General features: G+C 36.3%; 1 protein-coding gene across 4 annotated transcripts in view; it reads left to right on the top strand.

The window, feature by feature from the left end:
• The first annotated feature begins 2,132 nt into the window (after positions 1-2,132).
• Positions 2,133-27,615, top strand: part of LOC144975973 (uncharacterized) — a 77,700-nt gene continuing 52,217 nt past the window's right edge. Inside the window, exons 1-11 of one of the 4 annotated variants that reach the window (XM_078920212.1) lie at positions 2,133-2,417; positions 9,936-10,122; positions 11,969-12,091; positions 13,212-13,378; positions 14,706-14,870; positions 15,231-15,335; positions 17,059-17,214; positions 18,248-18,394; positions 22,359-22,454; positions 23,650-23,784; positions 25,376-25,506. In XM_078920212.1, the coding sequence (XP_078776338.1) occupies positions 10,017-10,122; positions 11,969-12,091; positions 13,212-13,378; positions 14,706-14,870; positions 15,231-15,335; positions 17,059-17,214; positions 18,248-18,394; positions 22,359-22,454; positions 23,650-23,784; positions 25,376-25,506 (1,331 nt within the window). In that variant the 5' untranslated portion in view covers positions 2,133-2,417; positions 9,936-10,016. Of the gene's footprint in view, positions 2,673-9,935; positions 10,123-11,968; positions 12,092-13,211; positions 13,379-14,705; positions 14,871-15,230; positions 15,336-17,058; positions 17,215-18,247; positions 18,395-22,358; positions 22,455-23,649; positions 23,785-25,375; positions 25,507-27,615 lie in introns of all 4 variants that reach the window. The other 3 variants (XM_078920215.1, XM_078920213.1, XM_078920216.1) reach the window with 3 other exon arrangements.

Here is a 27,615-nt window from a genome sequence, read left to right as displayed (position 1 = left end):
GCTTGGCCAAGGAGTTCACAACATTGCCACCCGGAAGTATAACGGACCAACACACACACTCTGTGTAACCATGAACTTTTATAGTCTGGTTAATACAGTTTAGTGAGAACAACTCACAAACGCGGATGGCAAAAACAATAACAAAGGCCTGAGTGACGTCATCTGCATACTATCTATACTTATAAGCAACACCACGACGCTTACTCAAGTTTGCAACGGATGCTGATGTGTTACATTTGTCGAAATCATTCTTTACTATTTAATCATTATAATCGTAAACTTAATGCATTGCATAAGGAAGACAGTGACGCTGTAGCTCTTAGGTGGATAATCACATATCATTCTGTTTATGTGTTACGCACGTTTCACGAATCAATTTCTTTTCAGTTTAACCATTTTTAATCACAAACTTTTTCTGCACTTTATAGTTATAAGCGAGACCATGAAGCTAAGTCTGCACCGGTTTAGTCGGATATTCAGCCTATGTGTTACATTTCTCGAATCGGATTGTTCCCTGTTTTATCATTTTAACCAGGGGCGGTGCTGATGATCAATTTAGGCCGGCATGAGTGAGAAAACTCAACCCCCCCCCCCCCCCCCCCCCCCCCCCCCCCCCCCCCACTTTTTTTTTTTTTTTTTTTGAACGACGAACATACACTGATAATATTATGGCTCACGATTTTTTTGTTGTTTTCATTGAAATAATCTCTATCCCATTTGGCAAAGCTAATCCATTTACAACAACAATGACGACGACAAAAACAACACAATGGTAACAATAACAATAATAAACTAGACAAAAAGAAAAGGGGGGGGGGGGGGGGGGGGGGGGGATAATATAATATCATCAGTTATAGTTGCAGGCATAAAAATCGGTTCTCCAAAATCGTTGGTTGCATTGTTTGCACACGTCATAAACGGAAATTTCCGTTGTAGTGTTTACATCACCCAGTAAACGGAAATACTTTAATATTTGGATGGGCAAAAATCTAAACTGGATGGTATTGGCAATAACCTCAGTTGAAATTAATTATCGATCGATATTTGAGTTCCACAAGCTTCAGGCCGAATTCCGTGAAACTTAACAATACTTTACCTATACGGCTTTGATATTTTGATTGAGTAACCTCCTTTTGCATCCAACGTCTACAAATTGTGGAATAATAATGGAACACATTTTTTCTTTATGTTTAGTTTGTTTTTCCTTGACTGGTTTCAATCGTGCCATAATTTGATATGTTGGATTTTTTATTTTTTAAAATCATTGTATGGTTGTGTCCTGCTTTAAAACAACATTTTTTAGCTTATTCTTATTGAGTAAAATTTGTTTCGGAGAATAGTATCTAAACAAAAGGTCTTTTTTTTTCTCCTTTTTTTTGTCCAGCTCACATAGCAAGGATGATATAAAATTTCTAATGTTCAAATTATTGCTCTAAATAGCTACTATTTCGACATACTCCCAATCATTGGTATAATCTTATGATGGTGAATATTGTGTAAGCACCTGATTTAATTGATTAGAGGAACTTTGCACTTCTTTATTGCTAACACGATCATCTGTAATACCACTGCAGTCTGGAGCTCATCCTTTATGTTATATGTTCTATTTTTCTTTATTTTATTTTATTATTACAGTCATTATTTTAAAAAAGATTTGACGCACTGTCATCAAAATTAAATTAGTCGAATACAAGTTGCGACATGCTATATTTCTCACTTTCTTTTCTCTCTCTTTTTCTGAGGCCTGGATTAGAGGTCGAGATATCTGATTGCACATCCACCCGGATGAAAGAGATGCTAGACCGAGGAGCTTTCAGAAGGCCTCCCGAAATGTGCAATGGGTTAATAAGAAAGGATGCTTGAAGCTGAATTTTATTCGGGAGTGAGTAGTGAGGAGCGGCAAGGAACAAGCCAGTTCATCGAATGTGACATCATATAGACTGCAATGAGCCTTGACATAAAGACCACCTATCTTTTTCTTGGTACTTCTTTGATCCTTTAGAGTCGTTCCAATGCCTCGAAGTAAACGTTGATAATATTTTATTTTCACGTTAAAAAAAATCCTTTTAAGAGACAAAAAGGAACTCTGAAACCTCAAGTACATACTTCGATCTAGATTCTTATTACGTACTGAGTACTTGTATACAATAGCACCCATCCTCTACAAGTTGGTCTTGGGTGTTGATGTTTTGTGTCCCGTTGAAAACATGATATGTGTCAGAATCAGTTATTGTGATCATTGTGCCATTATTTATTGTGAATGTTGATAATGTTTCTTTGGCTGTAAAGTGAGGAACTGTAGTTTGTAGTTTCATCCAATGTTAACCTGTACTTGTAAACTCTCCTCGTCAACAAACGGAAGCTTTACTGTTGTTTTTCCTGGAAAAGTGGCGAAGAATGTGAAAGTGAAGGCGAAGGTAACGCCCGAATTGTCAATCCTAAGTCAAAGGTCCACCTTTAAATCATTTCTTGATGTACACTCCATCGATTATCACATGTTATTAGTCACATATGATTAACCATCCACTACCAAGACTCACTCCTTGGCAATTAACACGATTTACCTTTTATGTTGCCCCGACTCAACTGAATCTCTGGATTAATTTTGTATCAACTGCAACTGAGCGGCGAGGCCCGAGACATTCATTTCCTTTGGGAAAATTCCTTAAGGGGTAAAAATGCCAGTATTAGAAAAGTGCTTTAGCAACTACTTTGTCGTGAACGGATTTCTACATCTGGTTCACGATGGATATTTTGGTAAAAAATTCAAAGGCAAAGGCTGTCATCATTATCCCCAGACACCTGTCTGGGTATATAGACGGTCTAGAATATAACGAAATTTCGTTATCCTCAGACACATATTTGAAACTCCGCTCTTTTAAACAATCATCCACATTCCAGAATATGGAATGTTTCCAAATGCACACAGAAATAAGTAAAGTTAATAAAATATCTCTATAAAAACATAAAATTAATCAACATTAAATCAGTTGTTACTACATGTATACACAATATGCGTCGACTTCAAAGTAGGTGTCATGGCCGAATGGTTTGGCTGTCATTATCCCCAGACACCTGTCTGGGGATAATGAAAATTGGTTATCCCCAGACACCTGGTTTTGTTTTTTTTAACTCACACTCTCTCTCTCTCTCTCTCTCTCTCTCTCTCTCTCTCTCTCTCTCTCTCTCTCTCTCTCTCTCTCTCTCTCTTAGTTCCTTTCTAGTTTCTAGAAAATTGTCATATTCGTCCCCACTCAGATCTCAAAAAGTGTCTAAAAAGAATAAATAAATAAAAAGCAAACAAACAGAAATATTCAGAGAGCGACCAAATGGTCAGATAGAGCGGAGTTTCAAATATATGTCTGGGGATAACGAATTTTGATTATCCCCAGACAGGTGTCTGGGGATAATCACAGCGGAATGGTTTGTCGTCTGCCCCGGAAGTTTTACCAGAATCCGCCACTTTTTTTTTTTTTTTTTTTTAAAATTCCGTCTTCTTTTTACAGAAATTTTCAAGGGATAAATGTCCCATCCATCCTCCCCCCCCCTCTTTTTATTTTTTAAAATCTCTTTCTCTCTCTCTCTCTCTCTCTCTCTCTCTCTCTCTCTCTCTCTCTCTCTCTCTCTCTCTCTCTTGGTTCCTTTCTAGTTTCTAGCAAATTGTCATATTCGTCCCCACTCCGATCTCAAAAAGTGTCTAAAGAGAATGAATAATTAAAAAGCAAACAAACAGAAATATTCAGAGAGCGACCACATGGTCAGATAGAGGACAGGTGTCACAGCGAAATTCAAATTGGGCTCAATGAAACCTTTATCATTAGAAAGTGCTTTTCAATTCGATTCTAAATTGTGAAAATCAGATTAGCAGAAGGAAAGTTATGTTAGTTTAAAGGCAGAAAAATGTACTTCTATTTGCAGGGCTGAGAATCTTCCGCCTAAAGGCGGATTTCCGCCTAAATGGTATTTTATCTCCGCCCATCCCATCACATTTCCTCCTTTTTCAAATTTGCCTTGTCAAATATTTTCCTCAAAACCACAAAATCACCATTATATCTTATGTCATATTTTGACACCTGTGCTCAGTCTCGTGAAATTTGATGACAGTCCCGTTTTTATGACGTTGGGCCAGACAGTATGGCACCAGATGTCACAATAGACACAGAAGACCGGTGTTCTTTGATTAGTTAGTTGATGGTTGAAGGGGAAGGGGAGGGACAAATGGGTCTGGATTTTTTTCTCTGTTGTAGATACCTATTGCCTTTTTAATCTGTCTCTCTCTCTCTCTCTCTCTCCTCTCTCCTCTCTCTCTCTCTCTCTCTCTCTCCTCTCTCTCTCTCTCTCTCTCTCTTTTTTTTTTCCCTTTGTCCTTCTTTCTATTTCTCTTTTCTTCTTCTTTTTTTCTTTTATATAGAATTCAAAAGGTCAATACATAAGTTATTCTGGTAAAGAAGTCTCTCCTCTCTCTCTCTCTCTCTCTCTCTCTCTCTCTCTCTCTCTCTCTCTCTCTCTTTCTTTCTTTCTTTCGCAACCATCCATTAAATAATCTGGTATATAGAGATAATATTAGAACAAAGCAATGGTGATTGGCTTAGTTTAATCTTTTTTTCTTTTTACCTTTGGACTATGGCTTTGAATTTGAGAGATTCTTTGGTTGTATTTATAAGCTGAATAACTACTAGGTTTCTTTGCTTGTGTTTGATCGATAGACCGAGAAATTGTCCTCCTTTTTGACAAACTGCTATTATCATCACTGAATAAAAAAACACTCACCAAAACCACTACACTACATCAACATCTCTACCACCACTACTATTACAATCACCACCACATCATCATCCCTACCACCACTACTTCAAATCGTACCACATCATCCCTACCACTACCACCACTACTACTACAACTACCACCACATCATCAACCCTACTACCACTACTACAACCACCTCCATATCATCATCCCCACCACCACCACCACTACTACTACAACCACCATCACATCATCTCTAAGACCACTGCTACTACAATCACCCCCGCATCATCATCCCTGCCACCACTACCACATCATCCGTAGCACCACTACCACAACTACCGCCACATCATCATTCATACCACAACTGCTACTTCAACCACCATCACATCATCATCCCTACCACCACTACTATTACCATCATCATCCCTACCACCACTACTATTACCACCACCATTACACCATCATTCCTACCACCCCTACTACTACAACCAACACCACATCATCAACCCTACTACCACTAATACAACCACCACCTCATCATCATCCCTACCACTACTACCACTACTACTACTACTACTATTACAATAGTCATCCCTACCACCACCACTACTACAACTTCCACCAAACCATCATCCCTACCACCACTACTACTACAACCACCACATCATCATCCCTACCACCACTACTACTACAGCTACCACCAAATCATCATTCCTACCACAGCTACTACAACCACCACCACACAATCATCCATACTACTACTAATCCACATCATCCCTACCACTGCTATTACTACAACCACCACCACATCATCATCCCTACTACAACCACCAAAAATGTTGTAATTACACTTTCAACTTTTGAAATTCCATCGAGTCGTGTCAGAAATTGCTGCAAGACAAATTTTGGATCGCATCTCAGTAAATTTTTAGTGAAATTCAAATTTATAGGTTATGGTCGCATGGATGGGTCATGATCTTCACGATGAAAAATTTCCTCCTTTTTTGTGACCAGTCATTCTCACCCCTGATTTGTGACCTGAAATTTGTATTTCCGGTAGTGACCACCATTTGGATTTCAAAACTGGCCTCCAATGGCCGCTAAGATTTGAGTAATGATTTTGCTGGAACAAATTTCATGGATGTGGTATACAACTTTGCCCTGAATTTATATTTTATTTAAAAGTTGAGATGTTTAAATCAGTGCCCTCACTGGAATTTTGTTTACAAATTGCAAATATTTTATTGAAGAAAATAAGACATAAATCATTAAAATCCATCCTTAAACAAAAAATCTATGGAACATTTTCTGGGACAAATCACTCAAAAGTAAAAAAAAAAATCGGATCACAGCCCCTAGGCCATTTATCAGCTCACTATTGGAGTGCCAAGTGGACAAATACCAAAGTACTTACAACATATATCTAGAGGATGTATTATGGGCAGTTAAAATGCTTTTATAAGCACATCTCATATCGATAATAGTCCTGTTTAAAAGTCACACTAAAAACATACCAAGGAATGACGGTTCGGATGTACGTTATCAATGAAGAAAATTTATTTTTAAATATTGTTAAATCTAAGTCGAAGGGGGGAATGAAGAATATAGTAAGCTTTTATGTGGTAGAAACGATGACGTTACGTTTACGCGGGAGTCAGTGAACGAACATAACACGAAGATTACTCACAACAGCTCGATCGAGACACGACAGTCATAACAAAACAAAACTATCACAACAAACAGTGCCACAAAATCTTCCCCACATTCCTCCCCCTTCTAATTCACGCATCCATCCAATAGTCTTAGTTAACCATATAAGGGGAAAAAGGAATATTTTTACCTTAATAGAGAATCCGAAGATTATGAAGTGTAACAATGAATCGATAAAAATTTGTGTTGGCTTGGACATATTTTTACAAAATCCAAAAGAACAAAAAAAGAAAATCCTCAGGGGTGAACTCTTCCTCCTGGTTTGGTAGTGTATACAAGGGGGGTCCACGTCTTGGGACAGCTGTACAATATTTACATAGAGAAGGTATCCTTAGGAGCCTGTAAATTATTAAAGGGATTATTCCTGCTCTGTGCAGCTTAATATTTATGAGAATATTTAATAACTGTTAGAGTGTCATGCTGCGTTTCACTTATCTATTAGTATATTGAATGCTTGCTCAAAATTTCTGAGATTGGCTTTAAGGATGTCAGTTAAACAGTAATGCCAAATTTCCGGTCTGGAGCAAAAAATTCCGGGTTATGGGCAACTTCCGTCAAATTCCGATGAGGTCAATTAGGATACCCTCCCCCTTCCAACCACCACATCATCATCACTACCAATACTACTACAACCACCATCACCACATCATCACTACCACAACTACTGCAACCACCGCCACTACATCATCATTATTACCACTACTACAATACCAACACCACATCATTACTACTACCACTACACCACCACCACATCATCATCACTACCACGACTACAACCACCACCATCATATCATCATCACTAGTACTACCACTACTACTACAACCACCACCACCACCACATCATCATCACTAACAACCATCACCACATAATCATCACTACCACCTCATCTGAACTAACACTACTACAACCACCACCACCACATCATTATCACTACAACTACAGCTACAACCACCAGCACATCATCACTACCACTGCTACTTCAACCACCACAACCACATTGTGATCACTACCACTACTGCTCCAACCACACGATCACATCATCATCACTACAACCACCACTACTACTACTACAACCACCACTACTACATCATCATCACTACCACTGCTTTTACAACCACCATCACCACATCATCATCACGACCACTACTACGACAACCACCACGTCACCATCATCACTATCACTACTACAACCACCACCACATCATCATCACTAGCACCACTACTACAAGCACCATCACTACCTCATCATCACTACCAGTACTACCACTACAATCACCACCATCACCATATCATCATCACTACCACTGTTACTACAACCACGACCACCAAATCATCATCACGACCACTACTACTACAACCACCACCACATCATCATCATCACGACCACAATACTACAACCACCACCATCACATCATCATTACTGCCTCTACTACTACTACTACTACAACCACCACCACGTCATCGTCACCACCACTACTACTACAACTACAGCCACCACCACCACCACATCACTACCACTGCTACTAGAACCACCACCATCAAATCATCATCACTACCACTACTATTACTACAACCACCACCACATCATCATCATCATCATCATCACAACCACCACTACTACAACCACCACATCATCATCATCACGATCACAACTACTACAACCACCACCACCACCACTGCATCATCATCATCACTACCACTACTACTACAACCACCACCATCTAATCATCATCACTACCACTACTATTTACTACAGCCACTACCACCACCACATTATCATCATCACTACCACTGCTACTACAACCACGACCACCAAATCATCATCACGACCACTACTACTACAACCACCACCACATCATCATCATCACGACCACAATACTACAACCACCACCACCACATCATCATTACTGCCTCTACTACTACTACTACAACCACCACCTCATCATCACCACCACTACTACTACAACTACAGCCACCACCACATCATAATCACTACCACTAATACTACTACTACAGCCACCACCACCACATCATTATCACTACCACTACTACTATAACAATCACTCTCACATCATCATCATCACTACCACTTCTACCATAACCAACAACACCACATCATCCTCACTACCACCAGTACCACAATCACTACCATTAGGTGTTTGAGCTTTACTTCATTTGAAATAATTGGGATTGTATTTGGCATTGTGTTTATAATATATCATAATATAATTCTAATCGGTTATCTATTTAGAATTATACAATATGTAAACACAATGCCAAATACCATCCGCTTTTCTTGTGTGTGGAAATTCCTCTCTCATCATTGAAATTCCTACGAATGGTGTCTGAAATTCCTGTGAGACAAATTTAAAGTTGGCATCTCTGGTTAAGCTTAAACTTGGGCCGTTCCATGTCAAGTGGACCAAATTTTCAAAAATTGGGAACCACACCCCTTTTGATTTTCCTCAAACTTGGCTCAATTGAAGATACTATGTAGAAAACCAAATTTTCAGTTCATGATATGGAAATTTGATTTGTTTACAATTTTTTGAAATTTTGTCTCAAAACGGGTGAAAATCAAATTTATTATTTTGTTATAATTATTATTATTATTAATATTATTATTATTATTATTATTATTATTATTATTATTATTATTATTATTATTATTATTATTATTATTATTATTAGTATTTTTATTATTAGTATTATTATTATTAGTATTATTGTTATTATTATCAGGGGTTCTAATAGCTGAATAGGTGGAGGAACACTTGCCTCACAAGCAAGGTCTCTGAAAACTTTTCAATATCGAAGGCAAGACATCATTATATATATTATATTGTAAAAAGAAAACAAACGGACAAATTGAGCACCAAACTTTAGATAAATAGTTGTTCATTGTGTTCCTCATCCCTATCAGCCAATCCATCATCTTATCTGTTACTGTTAGTTGTGTCATCATAAAACAAACAAGTAAATTAATCCAGCACCAAAGCTTTCGGTAAATAGTTAATTTCTGTGTTCCTCATCCCTATGAGCCAGTCCATTATCTTATCTGTTAGTTGTGTCACCATAAATAGTCAAAATGTGTCTACACATTTCTCTTGTTGTTGTAAGTGTTGTGTGACAGAAAGTCACTCTTTGGTGAAATTATTAACCATCCCTTTTATTGCTATGTCTCTGTGTGTGAAATAGGTCTGTTGCGAAATTTTTGGAGTCAAAGTCTGCATTTAATAATTTGTGTGTAAATATCAGAATGTACTCTAAACGATTTTAAAAACCATTGCTGTTTCCTATCTTAGATTACAATCTTTATATAAAAGGATTATTATCGTCTAAATGTACATGACCAAGTAATAGTGTTTTTATATAGATAGATATGAATAATATAAGTAGGATGTTTCATTTTGATTTTAATTATACCGTTGTGATGTTTTATGTAATAATTGTTTATATACTTTTTCCCCTGCAGGAATCTGTTTATGATAGCATTAAGCCTGTGAAAACGCATAATTATTTTTTGTAACAAATTGGACTATCTTTTACTTCAACAATGATTAAAGAAGACTACGGGGAACCTGGTGCTAGTCCCAGCAGTGCACTGAACTCCAATGACATGGCGAATAGTACTGGCTCAAGCTTTGAGCACGAAAACGAAGGTAAGTTTTGAAATAAAATGCGAATCAGGTTGTCTCTCTTTCTATATTTTGTTTCATGCATTGAAACTTTCTTGGCGGTAAACAATATTCTCAATTCAAGCGTTTTTCCTCCCTTGAATATATGTTTTTACTTCATAAGTTGCATATCTTTGACCTTATTTCTATAACAACAAAAAATATTTTCTTTTATTGGTTTCTTCCTACAAGTAGTCTCACAAAGCCACCATATCCGTGGAGCTGGAGTTTATCCCTGTTTCTATAGAGTGTGAAATGGACAATAACAATTGCTTGCTACCCTTCTCATAGGACGTAAGTTTATCACAAAGTACTGTCCACCAGATTTGATAGACCTAGTAGCCAACCCAATTACGACTGGGTGGACAGGAAGGTCAGAAAACAAATCTAGACTTTACCAGGAAGAATGTCAGTCCCTTTGCATGTGTAGCAAGTGTTCTACCAACTTAGTGATTGGAACCCCCTTCCAGTAAAGAATCTAAATAAAAAAGCTGAGAACAATTAAATTGGATTTAAAATTTAAATTTCTATAACTTCAGTATGAATCGACAATTTTTATTTTACAGTTGTCTTGGAATATATGGAATATACTGGTATAAGAAAATATGATTTTCAAAATGAATCTTTTCACCATGAAAAAAAACAAACTAGAAAGAATCTGCTACAATCTTATGTTTTTTAAATAAAAGTATTAGTATATAATAAATAAATGAGACATTTGATTTAAAAACTGAAAGAAAGAAACTGATAGTTCAGTTGATAGAGCACTTCCTTCTCATGCAAAGGGACCAAGAAGCCATGTTTTCTGACTGCTCTGTTCATCCAGCAGTGATTGGATAGCTGGGTTGTCTAATTTATCAGAAACTACTTTGCAATAGAATAGTGTCCTGTCAAAAGGGTAGCATGCAATTGTTGTCCGTTTAATGATAAACTCTGGCTCTGAATGACTACTTTTTATTTTGAAAATGCACAATGAAAGGCTGTGGTAGAAAACCAAATAAATGTTATCTAAAAGGCAAATTCATTCCATTTCCTGAAATAACCTTTTTTTTTTAAATTATAAATTCTGGAACATGGTATTATAAGCGGGACATGGGGGTAATGATTTGTCAATGATCTACACACTAACAAACCAACCGCATTCTCTGTTTCATTATGAAATTGTTTCCTTATTTCTTTCAAGGTAATTTAATTCCAAGAATTATGTAAAACATTTTTTTTTGTTTAAGCTCCTCTTTCGAATTTTGACCAGTATGATTTCTCACTTTGTAAATCCAGCAAAGCATATAATCCATAAGATAAAGATTGAGTTATTATTCTGTTTGCCTCAGACCTTGTTTAATGTACTTATTTTTTTAATCAAACAAATAAACACAAAGAAAAATAAACAACAACAACCCCCCCCCCCCCCCCCCCCCACCATTTTAATCAAACAAATAAACAAAAAGAAAAATAACAACAGCCCCTTCCCCCCCCCCCCCCTCCCGCCATTCCAGGAATAAGGAAAGCAATGCTATCATGGAAACAGATTCTACTGATAGTTCAATAGCCGGGTGATCATCAACAGAGCATAACTAAACTATACAGTAATCATTGGCTTTTGATATTAGAAAAAAATTTAAACAGGTGACTTTGCAAGAATCACTTGACCTGTTACTCCTGAGGCCAGACTGAAGTAAATTATTTAAAACATGATATTTATTTACTGTTTCAATGTTATATTTAATTGGGTTTTGCGATTAGTGAGCTCATTTTTGTTAAAGATATGGTCCAACACCTGAAACTTTCATTTTATTTTGCGACACCTTATATTTTTTCTATTTTCTGACAGGCTTGGCAAATGAATCTGGAGCAGCTGTGACATTGGACATGGTCACCAGTATGACTGACATAAACCTTGACCAGACTCTTGTGAAAATGAAAGAAATTGACAGAGAAAATGTTCTTTTGAAAGGTACACAAAACTTTTTTTCCCTTGAGTTTATTCTTTCATATCTACTACTGTTTTGAGCTTTTGGCATATCTTAATTAAGTTTCTGTCTCCATTTAGAAGACACACACATGTATATATATATAGTGGTTCATAATTACGTAAAAGGTGTTTGTTTCTATGTCTGCATGAAGATGTAAGTTCGTTTCTTTTGTTTAGTGTTGCCATGTTTGGTTTTGTGATGATGTAGGAGTTTCTTCCAAGCAGAGGTTACAAATTTTAGATAAGGAGGAGTATGACTTAGCTCTGGAGATGGTTTTCCATGTAATGCTACGTTGTATGTTATTTTCTTTGAGGTTTCAGATGTGTTCGCTTAGTGTAGTAGAATGTCATTTGTGTTTGTTTTTGAAGGAAGATTTATGCAGGTTGTATCTGGTTTTGAATGAACACTCTGTGAAGCCTATGTATGTTTCTTGTTTTGATGCGTCTGAGCGTGTAACTGTGGCTTGATAAACAACATTTTGTCGTTTAGTGGGCATTTTGCCTGGATCCTGCAGTTGCATTTTTTCTCTAGGTCGTTATTGGGCTGAGATGGCTGTGATAGTATTCGTTTGTTATTGGAGGAAATAATGTTTTGTATGTTTGGCATGCAGGTGTATCCTATTTTGATGGTGTTTTTGTTCATGATTTGGTGTAGGCGTGGCCTGGTTGGAAGCATTTTTGTAGTAGATTGAGGTTGTCAGTTCCTGCTGTAGGGTGGTTTGAACAATGTTTTCTTTTACACTTTTTTGTTGCAACCTCTGCCTGGAAGAAAAATTCTACATCATGACAAAACCGAACATGACAACACTCAACAAAAGAAACTATTTACATCTTCATGCAGACATAGAAACAAACACCTTTTATGTAATTATTAATCACCATAACTGCCAAACCGTAAATGTGCGATGCCAACCGAAGAAACACAACCATCTACTTTTACTTTTACTGATGAAACAATACTTGAAACAATATTGTAGAAGTTGATCATAATTTTTCTTGAAATATGTATATATATCATATATTTTAAAAAAACATTATTTATACATAATATTTTTTTTTTTTCATTCCTTCAAAAGAATTAATCTGGCTTTTTTTTCTCCAGAGCACTTAGTGGAGAATAATAGGCAAATAAAACGTCAGTATGAAATGGTGAGGTCTTTGCAAATCAAAGACAAGGAGAAGGTTGACCGGTTTAAAGCTCTCGTCTTGTCTCTGCGGGAAGAGATCAAAGAGCTGCAAGTAAAAGCAATGGCGCAACAAGACAAAGAGGTTTGTAATGGTTTGAACAAAGTTTCATATTTTTTGTTATAATAGTTTGCTCACCCTGTGATTATTTTTAATCTCCAAGCTTTATATTATATATTCTGGTCAGAAACTGAGCATATATTTCATATTAGAGTGATGGCTTATGCCCTATATTTTATTTAGTTACTGCATTGATTAGAAATTTGAACCTTTGAGTGGGATTTGAAAGATTTCAAAATTTTTAAAGTCTAAATTTTCTTAATACTTCCAAAGTTATTGACCAATTTAGACGAATTACAAAGGATTTCGCATAAATTTTTGTATAACAGTATAAAGTCTGAAGATTTTGTATAGATTACTCAATGTGTTTTTGAATCGTCCACAGCTGAATGGGATCTTATGATTCAATCAAAAATGAAATCAAGTTAAGAAATTGGGCTTTAAGTTACTGGTCAGGCCAATTTCCACAACAGTTAAATTGTTTCTATAAATTCTCCATTTCTTAAAACATGTTCTATTTATTCCATGGAAGTGGAAGGGAAGCTGAGATCATTTTACTAAAATCTTGATGACCCAGGTTTGAGCCTCATTGTTGGCCGCTCACTTTTTGATTGGGCTAGAAACTTTTCCTCTTTTGCTAACTTTGCAGTTTTACACTTAGGCTGAGACTGTGTTATTTTTGTCTTTTCTCAAAAAGGAAAATTGACGTTGTGGTTTGATAAAGGCAATTTATCTATTCATTTATTTTTATTCTTGAGTAGAGTCATTTGAATGTTATCCCCTTTTCTGTAACATCATTTAATTTGCTAGCTGTATAATAGGAAGTAATTCTACTGCTTGATAATTTGGCTGGATCTAATAGTACATCTACAGGGATGCCAACTATTACGATAATTACAAATTTTTTAATGTTAATCTGGTGCCATTACAAAAGTCTTCGAAAATGATGTATTTTATGTCAGCCACAGTTTTCTTTGTATTTATAGCGTCACCACACTGATTCAATGTTACTCATGAAATGGGGACTGCGCTGGACTACACCTTATTTTTTATATTTGGATATTGCACACTTTTTCCTCCTCTATTACTTATTTCTGATTCTTGAGGTTGGCATTTCTGGATCTAGCTTCCCAATCAATGCTTGGCATGATGAGACGCCAGCAGAACACTTCTGACATCTTGCTAATCCATCCAACTCATTTTCCACATGAGAATGTGGAAACAGCAAAAAATGTTGGGCCACCTGCAGCTGAAAATTGAATCATGACTCACAAGTCAAAAGCAGAGTGAAATATGAGCCGCACATTTGATTAATAAATTATATATTTTATCTTCTTTTTTTTTTTTTTAGAATGAGAATGAAAGGAAGCTGACCACATTGGAAAATGAGATTGCTCATCTGCAGCGCCAGAGAACACTCAATGAGCAGCGTGTCATCAATGTTTTGAAGCATGCAGAAGTCCAGGGTGTGACTGGATTGGATGAAATTGATAATCTGCCTGACATCTCCGATGCGGTGAGTCTTGTGAAAAGAAAAGATATCACTTTTTCATAACGCAAAATTTGATTTAACAGCAAACTTTATTCATTTAGATCTGTGTTAACCATTAACAAGCCAAGATTGCTGTTTTGACTTTCACCCAAAGGTTTCATTTTTTTTCTTGTGCAAGAAGTTTAGCCCCTTATTGTTCACTTTGCAATAATACAACAGGGGTGGGGGGGGGGGGGGGGGGGGGGTCACACTATCATTTAAATTCTTGTAAAATACTATAGAATATATTGAATGTTTCCCTTTATCAGATGAATAGAAAATTACATCATACTGGAAATATACATTTTTGTTTTACTTTTTATGGTATTCTTATTCTCTTTTCAGGTTTTAGTGACAACAGGGATAAAAGAAAAGGAAATAGAAAATTTGGAAACCAGCATAGCAGACAAAGAAGAAATACTCAAGAGTCTTAGGGGCGAACTTTTGACAGTGAGAAAGAAATCATTATCATCATCATGGTTTTCATCATCATCATCATCGTTGTCATTGTAGTCATTGTCATCACCACACAAAACTCCTGGAAAGTAAAGAATAAACAGAGTAAAATCACTCAGCCAAAAGATAGCCATATAAATATTTGCACACACATACAAAATTTCAAAGAAACGCCTGTCTGAGAATTAAAGAACCTGAAAGTTTTTGTATTAAAATCTTAGTACATTCATGAACAGTGGTGAAGCCCAAGGGAATTCTTTTCCTTGTATTGAAGATAACTGAAAAAAAATCTGTCTGGGATTAAATTTGTCGTTTAAATACAGTTAAACACTAAAAAAGGGGCCCTGATAGCTCAGTAATTTAGAGCATTTGCTTCACACGCAAAGGGACTGAGATCGATTCTGCGTGGAGTCAAGATTTTTTTCAGACCCCTCCCCTCCCTGTTCACCCGTCCACCCAGTCCTATCCAAAGGCAGGCCTGTAAATCTTCCGACTACTGTTGGATTTCCGACAGTGTGATTTTGTCCTATATATTCTGTTAAGTGCTGGCAAAAAAAAAGATCCAACAAAACAGAAAATAAAAGAGTTTTATTTCGTGCCTCGAAAAAATAGGTTTTTATTCCGTTTCGAACGCCGACTTTCAAAAAAATGAAACTTGAAAATTATATTTTCCATCGAAGACAAAACAACTGTAGTCAGCTAGGTATATTATCATTCCACCTACACGCTGACATAGGCAAAGAGAGGGGTGACAGTGTCTTGTAGTCAAACACACGCGTAGTCAGTAATCAACACGCTCTGCGTGTGTCGGACTGGGCCGTTTCTCTCTATTTTGCTACCGACAAATAAATATTTTTCTTCGAAATATATCTTTTTCTTTGAAAGGTGATTGACTGCTCTCAGCGGAAGTTTTCTTTCCTCGCAACTGTGATTGTTTAAAGTTTTCTCTTTTTCCTCCTTCACACAAGACTGCACAACCTCCTCCTCCTCCTCTTTTTTTTTTCTTCTTCTTCTTCTTCTTCTTCTTCTTCTTCTTCTTCTTCTTCTTCTTCTTCTTCTTCTTCTTCTTCTTCTTCTTCTTCTTCTTCTTCTTCTTCTTCTTCTTTTTCTTCTTTTTCTTCTTTTTCTTCTTCTTCTTCTTCTTCTTCTTCTTCTTCTTCTTCTTCTTCTTCTTCTTCTTCTTCTTCATATTCTTCTTCTTCTTAATCGAAATTAATGAAAGAATCAGCTTAAAAATTTATTACAAACAGGAGTGTAGATAAAGCAGCTTCTCATGTCAAGTGTTAAATACACATCCGTCAAAAAGGTATTGAGGAATTGTTCTCTTTCCTTCATTTTACAAGTCACTCAGACCTTGGGCCAGAAATGTGTGTACTCTCAAATAATTGGGATTTTTTTTCTTCGTGCCATAAAATATGGACCTGTTTATTGTATTATAAATGAGTTTGGGAAAGTGGTGTGATTTGACTAGCCAATTGACATGTCATATCTGCATTGTGTTTATTAATTAATCCATATTTTTGTCCTGTTGGTCTGTTTTTGCGTGTTCAAAAAGTTCGACAATTTTTTCACCAACCATTTACAGGCCTGTAAAGGATAGAAAGCAATTGCTATTGTCCATTTCATGCCATAGAAGCTGGGGTAAACTCCGGCTCCATCGACCTATTTAAGGACTACTTAAACACAAAATAACTGTTAGAATTCTACAATTCTTCAGGTGACTGAACAGCGTGACCAGTTTAAGACATCCAATGAAATGCTATTGAAAGACATGGAGGGTCTCCAGAAGCAGAAGGAACAGTTAGATATGGAGCGCAGGCAACTTCATGAACAAAATGTGCATCTCAACAAAGAGAAGGATCAGCTTATGGAGGTTGGGAGCGCTGATTATGATCAATGTAGTTATGAAAATGAAGTGTGCAGCTATGTGGTCTAGTGGTGTGCCACTCACTTTTGGATAGGAAGGTCCTGGGTTCGAGCCTCACTCGGCGCATCGTTGAGTGTTTGGAAAAGGCTCTTTACTCACATTCTCTTACCGTACTCAGGTGTAAAATGACTACCTGGCCATTAACAAGTGTTGTCTCTGTCGGAAAAAAATTGTAATATCGCCTAACAGGCGTCATGTCTCGTTCTACATTTTACATGTTGCTCTTCGTCGAGGACCCTTTGTAAACGCTTTGAGCTCATTTTGTGGATATTGCTCTATATAAAAGCTCAGTTTTTAAAATTGTTTTGTAGTGATTTCTTATGCTTTGAGTGGATGTGCATAATAGTTGTAATGTATTACATAGTATTGCCCAAATTTGGTATAATGTATTTTGGATTTTCTTTTGAATTTGAAGAATGGCCCATTTTTGACGTTTTGCCATTATCATAACTGGTTTAGGTTGGATTACAAATACAAGAAAATGTAGCAATCTAAAACTGACTTTGCTTAAGGCCATGATATCAAATTAAAAATTATCATAATGAATACATTTTGGATCAGACAAGGAATTATTATTATTATTATTATTATTATTATTATTATTATTATTATTATTATTATTATTATTATTATTATTATTATTATTATTATTATTATTATTATTATTATTATTATTATTATTATTATTATTGTTGTTATTATTAATTTATTTATTTTATAAAAGAACATTTTTATAGTTTTGAAATCACTGGTATTATTAGTATTTCCACTATTATTATTATTATTATTATTATTATTATTATTATTATTATTATTATTATTATCATATTTTAATAACTTAAAAAGTTATTTACTCATGATAATCTGATGTATTAAAATAATATGCAGTCCTCAGAAACATGATATATTTTCTTTTTGAAAAAATGATATGAAAATATGAATTAAGCTTTAGAAATGTATTTCCTGTTTCAATTCACAGTTTAATATCGCTTCGACTAAAAAAGAGATTGAAGTGCAGAGGCATGTTGTGGAAGAAAAGAAGACCAAATCCTTAAATACCTCAGGTATTCTGGATGATGCAGAGAATCTGGAGGAAATGTTTGATCAAAAGTTGAAACTTCAACAGGTTAGTTATTGATAATAATTGTAGTTACCACAAGAGACAATTTATGAATATTCAAAATAGGTTTCTTCACTATATTCATAAAGTGTTTTGTTTGTCATGGAAAACACTTTTTGAATATTGAAAGTCCATACATAAATAAGAAAATGAGAGCAAATTCATTTTTCAATAACTTCTAATGATTTCTTTGCTTGCCAATTGATGTTTTAAAATGATTCAACTTTGGTGTCATGTAACTAAAGACCAAACATGTTTGTGTTGAGAATATTGGCTATAAAGCCTAAATGCTGTCCAAATAACTTTGCGGAGGTTGTGTGTGTTGAACCTGTCACCTCAAGAAGTCAGGGAGAGAGGGCTCTAATAAGACTAGGGTTACAAGCGATCTTTTTTGGGATCGTGAATAGCTCATACGGTAGAGTCACGCTCTCCCCGGCCAAGCGCAGTTGTCGTACCAGTAAGGTCGCGGGTTTGGGCCCCCATCGCAGCCACTAAATTTTTGTTCTTTATTGTCTTCTGGCACTTTCCTACTCACTTCATTTCTTGATCGTTGTAACCTGCCTGGTTATTGACTAAACTCAACATGATTGACTGTGTTACAAGACAATATAATCTATTTCTGTCACCGACATTTACCAGTGATGATACTTTTCTGCGGATCCGCGGAAATCTGCGGTTTTCTTTCCTTTCCTCGGTTTTCCTCCTGAGATCCTCGATCCGCGGATATTTCCTTCATTTCCTCCTTTTACTTTTTTTTTTAATATAATAAATCTTTAAAAAATACCTCCTTTTTAAAAAAAATATATACATATAAAAAATTTCCTCCTTTTACTGGACTCCGGGCGTTTTAAAGTACTCTTCAAGTACTCAAAAGAAGTCATCCTGCCTACTTTCCTGTGGTGCAAGAATGTTCTAGGTGAGTTTTCCGTTTTTCCGAGACTTTTCCTCCTTTTTGACTTTTTGTGAGTATCATCACTGATTTACACTTTGGTGTGGTCAGATCAAGAATGAAGTAATTTGCAATGTACATGAACACAACTCACACTCACACATGCGCATGCATATATACACGTTTACAAAATGGGGAGTGTCACAATCACTCAGTAGAGCACTTGCTTCACACGCAAAGGGGATAGAATTGATCCTGGGCAAAGTTGGGATCTTGTTCCAAACCCCCTGTCGACCCCAGCTATAATTGGGTTGCTAGGTCTGTTAGATTGTGTTGCATTTTAGAAACCGGGATAAACTCTGGCTCCATAGGCTCCATGGCTCTGGAAGACTACTTTACACACACTCACACACACACACGACCCACACTTACACACAGAGGGGGGTGGGGTCAGATTCAACAACTTTTAATTGCCTACGCAGTTCAAGCTCTCATGATTTCTCTATGAAATTTGAACTTTGAACTTATAACTGACCGATACGCCAATATGTGTGAAATTCGTCTTCATGATTTATACCTTAAAGCGAAACAAAGGAATGAGATTTTTTTGTAATGTTGAAGGACATCACAGTGTTCCAGGAAATACAAGGCTTCGAACTCCAGTCTATGGACTTGAGAAAATAAGGTAGATGTTTAGTGACATCAAGGAGCAATGTGAAAAGGTGGTGGACGGTTATGTAACATCAAAAGCCCTGTGGACTGGCTTGCAAAACCATATATATTGTCGGTATGTGTGATATGAGTGGAGGTAGCCACTCGACTTATTTAGCTGATGACCGACAGTTAAAATTGTCTTTTTTTTTAGCTGCCAATTAGTTTTGAGGGATATAGATTGAGACTGCTGGAGACGGTCAGGTTGGAGCAAATGTGAAATGAATTCGTTTTTTTTTTTCCCCAAACTTTTTTCCAGGGTGGGCATTTAGGCAAATTCAATTTTGAAAAGCGGGCGTTTAGAGTTATATTTTAAAGAGAAAATATTCTTTTACCAAATTAGTGGACATTTAGGTGTAATGGGCACAAGGCCAGAGGGCATTTAGGTGATCACCACCACCACCACCACCACTACTACTACTATTACTACTACTACTACCACTACTACTACTGCTACTTCTCTTACTACTACTACTACTACTACTCTTACTACTACAACTACTACCACTAGTACTACTACTACTAGTACTACTGTTATCATTACTAATATAGTCCGTTTCATAATTCATATCCAAGCTTAAAGAGGTTATTCTCTAAAACTGTCCGTTGAATAGCACTGATGTTTTGCATGCTTATTCAATACAACCACCACCAAACAAAATATAATTTTTCCCATTTGAAAACAACACAGATCAAGGAGGCGACAATTCTGTGTAATTGTTGAGATCAGGTATGAGACGCATGTGAATTGAGTGAATGTTCGAGATATTGTTACGTTTTAAAAAAACAAACAATAGTGTGTAGAATATTGTTTTGTAACCTGCTGTACTGTAAACATTTAATTTTTTATCTGTGTTACAGTCTGAGTTTTTTAAATATAACTTTAAGAGGAAATAGTTTTAATTAATGGATATAAAATTCCAAAAAAATAATAACATTTTTGATTGTGGGTATATGTAATAGCCGTGCAAAATTTCACTACATTTCAATAAATAACTTTAAAGATATCCACCTTCAAGCTTGGTCTGATCAGTCTTGTTGAGAGCAGTGAGGGGTGTGACACAACAGTTCGATCCTTGCATGGCAGTCTCTGGTTCTGCTGCCTCTCTTTCCTCCTTACTGTCCTCTCCTCAAACCTCTTTTTTTCTCCTCTCCTCAGTTCTCTTGACTCCCTCCCTCACTGTATATCTCCAGCCACTGTGTTTGAGTTGATGCCTGTCAATTTCATGTCTCGCTTGCAGACATCATAGAAATGCTGTCTTTCAGGCATCGTCAATGACGTGAAGGTCATCTTTCAGTCCTGGAAAAAACAGTTCTTACATTCTAGCTTGCTAATCCAAGAGCTGGGGACTTCAATTTTCCTTTGCTTGCCTGGTACACATTTAATGATGCACTTGTCAAGCTTGCAGGTTCCAAGCTCCTAGCACCCTCTTTAGCAGGCAGATCATGGTGAGTCAGCATTTTTCTGGCTAGGGGCTGCTCAGCTTGAGGCAAGAGGTAGCTGACCAGTAGGATTACGATGATCCCTCCCACTGTCTAAGACAACTCGTAGCATCCAACTCTACGCCAATCGAGCAAGGACTTATCACTCGTAGAGTGCTGTCATCCGTGTTAAGTGCTGAAATAATAATGCTGAAAATTTATATAGCGCTTTAACTTTGATACACCAGACTCTACGCGCTTAAAGTGTGTTGTTACTCTTTACCAGTGAAGGTGAAACTGGAGTGTCCTCTCCAGGGTGTGGCCTGGGCAAAGTAATGTGGAGATCCTGGGCTGCCCAGTAACCAGGACCCCTCTCTCTTCCTCCCTGGTGTGGTCCAAAGGATCGCAGAGCAATATGGTGGGCATCAGTTTGGCTGCAGATTTCTGTAGAGTTTACTCCTTAGCCTTTCCTTCTCCCGAAGGAATCCACTTGGCAGTGGAGCCATACACCAATGGCAGGGGCATGGGTACTGGATGGTCGGGTGACATTGGACCAAGGGTTTACACGCTCTGGGACTGCATAGCATACCTTGGCACTTCTAAGGTTACATCAGACTTTTCCATGTCCTTGATGGATTGCTGTCGAGGCTTGAGCTCCATCTACCCAAATACTACTACTACTACTACTACTACTACTACTACTACTACTACTACTACTACTACTACTACTACTACTACTACTACTACTTTCTACTACTACCACTAATACTGCTACTAACATAAAAATAATTTGTAAGCATGCACAAGTAAAAGTTGTATTTATGGTCCAAAGCATTTATATGTACAATATGCCTTTAACCATTGCTTTTTATAAATTTTGATAGTGATTGTAATCAAATGTTAACTTTGATTTTGTGTAAAGTCATTAAAATGTTTTCATTATATTAGAATCAAGAGGATATCAGTAGACTTACAGTAGAAATTGAGACAGAGAGAACGGACAAATTGGAATTGGAAGAAAAACTGCAACTTTTAACAACTGAGGTAAGTAAAGGGTGAGCATTTAAGTGGCATGACTGGAAAAATTGGATTTGTTTTCTTTTGTGTGTGTTTTCTTTTTACTCACCCTCTCAATTTCATTAAAAATTTGACATAACGCACTTGGATTGTAATTATCCACTTTGGGGTTTACGAAAAAAAATAGGAATCATTATAGAACAAAATTTAAGTCGAAAAATTCAGGAAAAGATTTTAAAAGTATATCTTTACACTTTTCAACACAATGGTGTGGCATCGTTCAAGTGCCTTTAGGGTTACATAGGTATCAAAATTGTCTTTCTGGTTGAGATTAAAACTGGCCAATCACAGCGCAGACAATTTTCGTAATCCACAAAGATGCAATGACATTAGGGCTGCTAGTTTAGCATTTATAATGCTTAGCTGAAAAGACCTGCAGTTTGAAGTTTCTCTTATTAGGAAAATTGGGTTTGTCATTTTATTTTATTTTTCTGTTCTTTGACATTAAAAAAAAAAAAATCACTTAGACAAAGTTACACTTACTACACACAATTAAATATAAATCCATAACCTCGCAGGATTACTTGAAATTTTCCATTGAATTAAGAGATACTTACTCGTGGGAGTGGAATTTTTTTCCCCCTCTTATATTTGTATCTACATTCTGAATAAAAGTAAAACCCATAAAAGTTTTGTATTTTTTTCACACCATTTGGCATTTTTCTATGACCTGTTTGGCATTGTTTGCAAAAATAATCTGGCAGTGTTTGATAGATGTAGTTAAGGTTGTACTTAGTCTTATCTTAAATTAATTATATGCCATATGCTGAAATTCCTCTTTCGACTTCAAAATTATTTTGACTCTTGTCATGGGCAGCGTGGCGCAGAGGTACAGTCTTTAATTCGTACCCGAAAGTTCCAGAATCGACCACCTGCCGCTGCACTGTGGCTATAGCCTTGAGCAAGTCACTTCACCCTGGCTCAATTTGTGGCACTGCACTACGGCTTATGCCTGGGTTATTCCAGTCTTCCCTTGGAATAGACCCCAGAGACAAATTTCCCCATTGGGATGAATAAAGGGAATTTTATTTTTTTATTATTTAAATTTCTGTGAGGCAAATTCTATGTTGGTATCTCTGCTTGTTTTATTTTTGATGTCTTTAAACATTAATTAGTGTCATGTAGTTTACATATTGATTTTCCTTCTCTTTCATACATACAGCTAAAAGAGCTTAAGGCCCAACATTCTTTGGCTCAAGAAAGAATAGAATTACTGGGAAAGGAGAAGATAAAATTGTCTCAAGAATTTGAGGAAAATTTAACAAGTATAACTTATCAAAGGCAAGAAACTGAGAAGGTATGGAAAGGATTATAAAATCCTCATGCCCTATGTTCTGTCTGTTGATAGAGTTTTTATGAGAGATATTTATTTTTGTTATGTTCAATATATGTTTAATTGCATTTATATATGTTTGCCAACAATAGACTGATATTGAAATTCAAATTTAACTGTCACTTGCCAAAGCATAAAGAAATGGTAATGATAATTGTTAGGGAGTCCGTTAGCTCAGTTGGTAGAGCACTCGCTTCACACGCAAAGGGACTGAGATCGATCCCGGGTGCAGTCTTTTTTCTAAACCCCCCCTGTCCACCCAGCAGTGAATGGATCACTGTCTGTGAGATTTGGTGGAAAGTATTTTGCGACAGACTAGCATCCTATCCAAAGGATAGCAAGCAATTTCTATTGTCCGTTTCACGCTATAGAAACCGGGATAAACTCTGGCTCCATGGGCCGAATGGTTCTGAAGGACTTTAGGAATGATAGTTTTTGGAATGTGGTCTCCTGAACAAGATGAATCGTTACTCTGTATCGTAAAGGCCTTACTTTTTTGCATTTATTTGTAACTATATGGGGATAGAAAATATTTTTAAACTTGTTTTTCTTAAGGGAATCACTTATTTTTACATTCTTGCTGGACTATGTCATGGGAAGTTTGTAATTTATGACTGTAAAGCTGGACTAGGCTTGAGGGTTGAATTATACGATGTTTATGGATCTGACTCCTAGCTCATTTCATAATATGGATACAATTACCATCCTATTATCTTTTTTATTTTAATATTTTTTCTTGAATTATCAATAGGTGAAAGAGGTTCCAAAATCTATAGATAAAACGAAGACGATGTCACTCAAGCCTTTGTTATTGTATTTTGTGATACTCACTAAACTGTATTATCCAGACTATAAAAGTTCATGATTGCACATTGTTTTGTCTGTTGGTCCATTATACTTCCGGATGTTGTGAGCTTCTTAGCCAAGTGCATATTATCTATAGATGTGAAAATACAAATGCTCACACCCATTGCATTTAGGTAGGGCTTTTTAAAGTAATAAAATATTATTCCAGGTAGGAAAGAAAGTTGACACTGTGAGTTTATTTTGATAAAACTCTTTTATTTTTATAGTTCTATTTCGGTGCAGAGAAATGTAACCCAAATAATCATTACGCTTAATCCTAATGTACAAACTATTGTTCGGAATATGTTTGCAAATATTTTACCCATGAAAACATGTTTCATTTTATTTTATTTTTTTTTTGCCAGTATTACAAACCTTATAAAACTAGAAACAAAACAATATGCTAAAGATTCAGGAAAAAAGATGATAATGTTATCTCTCTCTCTCTCTTTCTCTCTCTCTCTCTCTCTCTCTCTCTCTCTCTCTCTCTCTCTCTCTCTCTCTCTCTCTCTCTCTCTCTCTCTCTCTCTCTCTCTCTCTCTCTCTCTCTCTCTCTCTATCTGTCTCTCTCTCTTCATTTTCTTCGTTTTCACCAGGAATAAACACAAATTGGCTGAGTAACAGTTGTCTCTTCCCCTCATATTATAGGATTTTTTCCCCTGTCATAGTGTACTTTTCAAAGAAATTTTATTTTTGCACTGCTTTACAGATTCAGCAGGCAAAAGTATCGGAGGACCAAAGTGCTCTTCGTTCCCAAGTAATATCCTTACTTAGTGAGGTAGATGAACTGAATAATAGGTTGTCTGCTGCTACTATGGCATTGCAACAGAAAGACAGACGGTAAGCACCTATGTGCACATATTTTCAAGTTTTACAATGGAATGCAATTGTGGGTTGATTTAACATCGTTGTTATTGGCATTATTTTGCATTGTTTTAAAACTATTCCTGTAACAACAATGAGCCCATAAACATGTGGGTTATCAGACTGGCATGTCGGTAAGAACCAATTAGATTTTAGCATTAAAATGTGGATGATGGTCAAATCCTCTCTCTCTCTCTCTCTCTCTCTCTCTCTCTCTCTCTCTCTCTCTCTCTCTCTTTCTCTCTCTCTCTCTCTCTTTCTCATACATACACACACACACACACACTGTCTCACACTTTATCCCACATACTCCTCAACCCCATTTCAAGTTTAAATTCATCTTTCCATCTATCCATCCATCCATTCATACGCCTGTCCACCTATTAATTCACCTCTCTTCATTCATCAATCCATCCTCTTACCCTGGGCGGGGTCCTTTTACTTCCCATTGTGGGCAGGAGGTCGTGCTGTGTCTTCGATCCCCTTATATCTGTTTTCCGGGTTGCTTTCTGTCTTTGTCTTGGAATGGGACTGGAATTCTTGACTGGGAGGAGTCAGTCAAATGTATAGTTATGGTTTTGGGACATGATATTATTTTCCATGTTTATATATATATATATATATATATATATATATATATATATATATATATATATATATATATATATAAATAAAATATTAAGCTCAACTCTTGTAAAGGCCATGCAAGATTTTGTCACGATTGGTTTGGTGGATCTGGAGCCTTAGTGGAACAAAAAATTGGATTTGCCAAATATATTATAGAATATATATATATATATATATAGGTAGGACGAAAAAAGAACAGTGAAGAAGATGGAATCATTGGAATATCTGGACTAGGGGAAAGAAACGAAAGAGGCGAGACACTCATAGATTTTGCACTGGCAAATCAACTTGCAATAAAAAACACCATGTTCAAAAAACATTCAAGAAGACTATTTACGTGGACATCGCCAGATGGAAGAACAAAAAACCAAATTGATTACATCATGATTGAAAAAAGATGGAACACCATAATTCAAGACGTCACGACCAAACCAAAAGCAGACTGTGACACAGACCACGAACTTTTGATATCAAAACTGAAACTGAAGCTTAAAATGAAGAAAAAAGTTACAAGACCTATTAGATAAGAAGTTGACAGTATCAATGAAGAATTTGCGATTGACGTAAAGAATCGTTTCCAACTGCTACTTCAAGATATCGAGGAAAAGGAACCGGATGAGATCGCAAATGAGACAAGGAAAATATACTTGGAATCCGCTGAAAAACACCTTCCTAAAAAAAGGGGCAAAAAACAACCATGGATGAGTGAAAATACACTAAACAAAATCAAAGAGAGGAAAGACGCAAAGACGACTCATGGCACTCATAGCAATGTATACAAAGAGATAGCTAATGAATTGAAAAAGCTGTGCAGAACGGATAAGAAAGAATATCTCATGAGAAAATGCAGAAAAATAGAAGACCTTCAGAGAGAAAACAAGACCAGGGAAATGTATGATGAAATAAAAACCATCACAAAAAGTTTTCAATCACGAATAGGGGTGATAAAAGATGAGCAAGGTAAACCCCTCACAGAAGCAGAAGACATAGCAAATAGGTGGAAAAGATATTGTGAAGATATGTACACAGAAGACCAAATAAACGAAATCCAACCTTTGCAAAACAACATGCAAAATGAAAACGAAGAATCTAGCTTACCACCTCTAAAATCTGAAATAGAATGGGCAATTAAATCACTTAAAGATGGGAAAAGTCCAGGTTGTGACAACATTTAAGCTGAGATGATAAAAGCAAGCGAAGATGAAGGAGTTGAAGTATATCTAAGACTTTGTACGAAAATTTGGGAGAAAGAAATTTGGCCCTCAGATTGGAGGAGAGCAATTTTTATACCATTGCCTAAGAAAGGAGACTTACAACTATGCTCCAACTACCGAACAATATCACTCATCAGTCATGCAAGCAAAATCCTTCTAAAAATTATCATGAACAGGATTGAATGTAAACTGGAAGAAGAAGTCAGTAACACCCAGGCAGGTTTTAGAAAAAACAGAGGGACAA

Source organism: Berghia stephanieae, chromosome 6, assembly GCF_034508935.2.
Source record: "Berghia stephanieae isolate SIO BIC M18660-M18661 chromosome 6, UCSD_Bste_1.3, whole genome shotgun sequence".
Taxonomy (NCBI): domain Eukaryota; kingdom Metazoa; phylum Mollusca; class Gastropoda; order Nudibranchia; family Aeolidiidae; genus Berghia; species Berghia stephanieae.
Note: the sequence above shows the minus strand (reverse complement) of the source record. Positions and strands in the feature narration are given on the sequence as shown.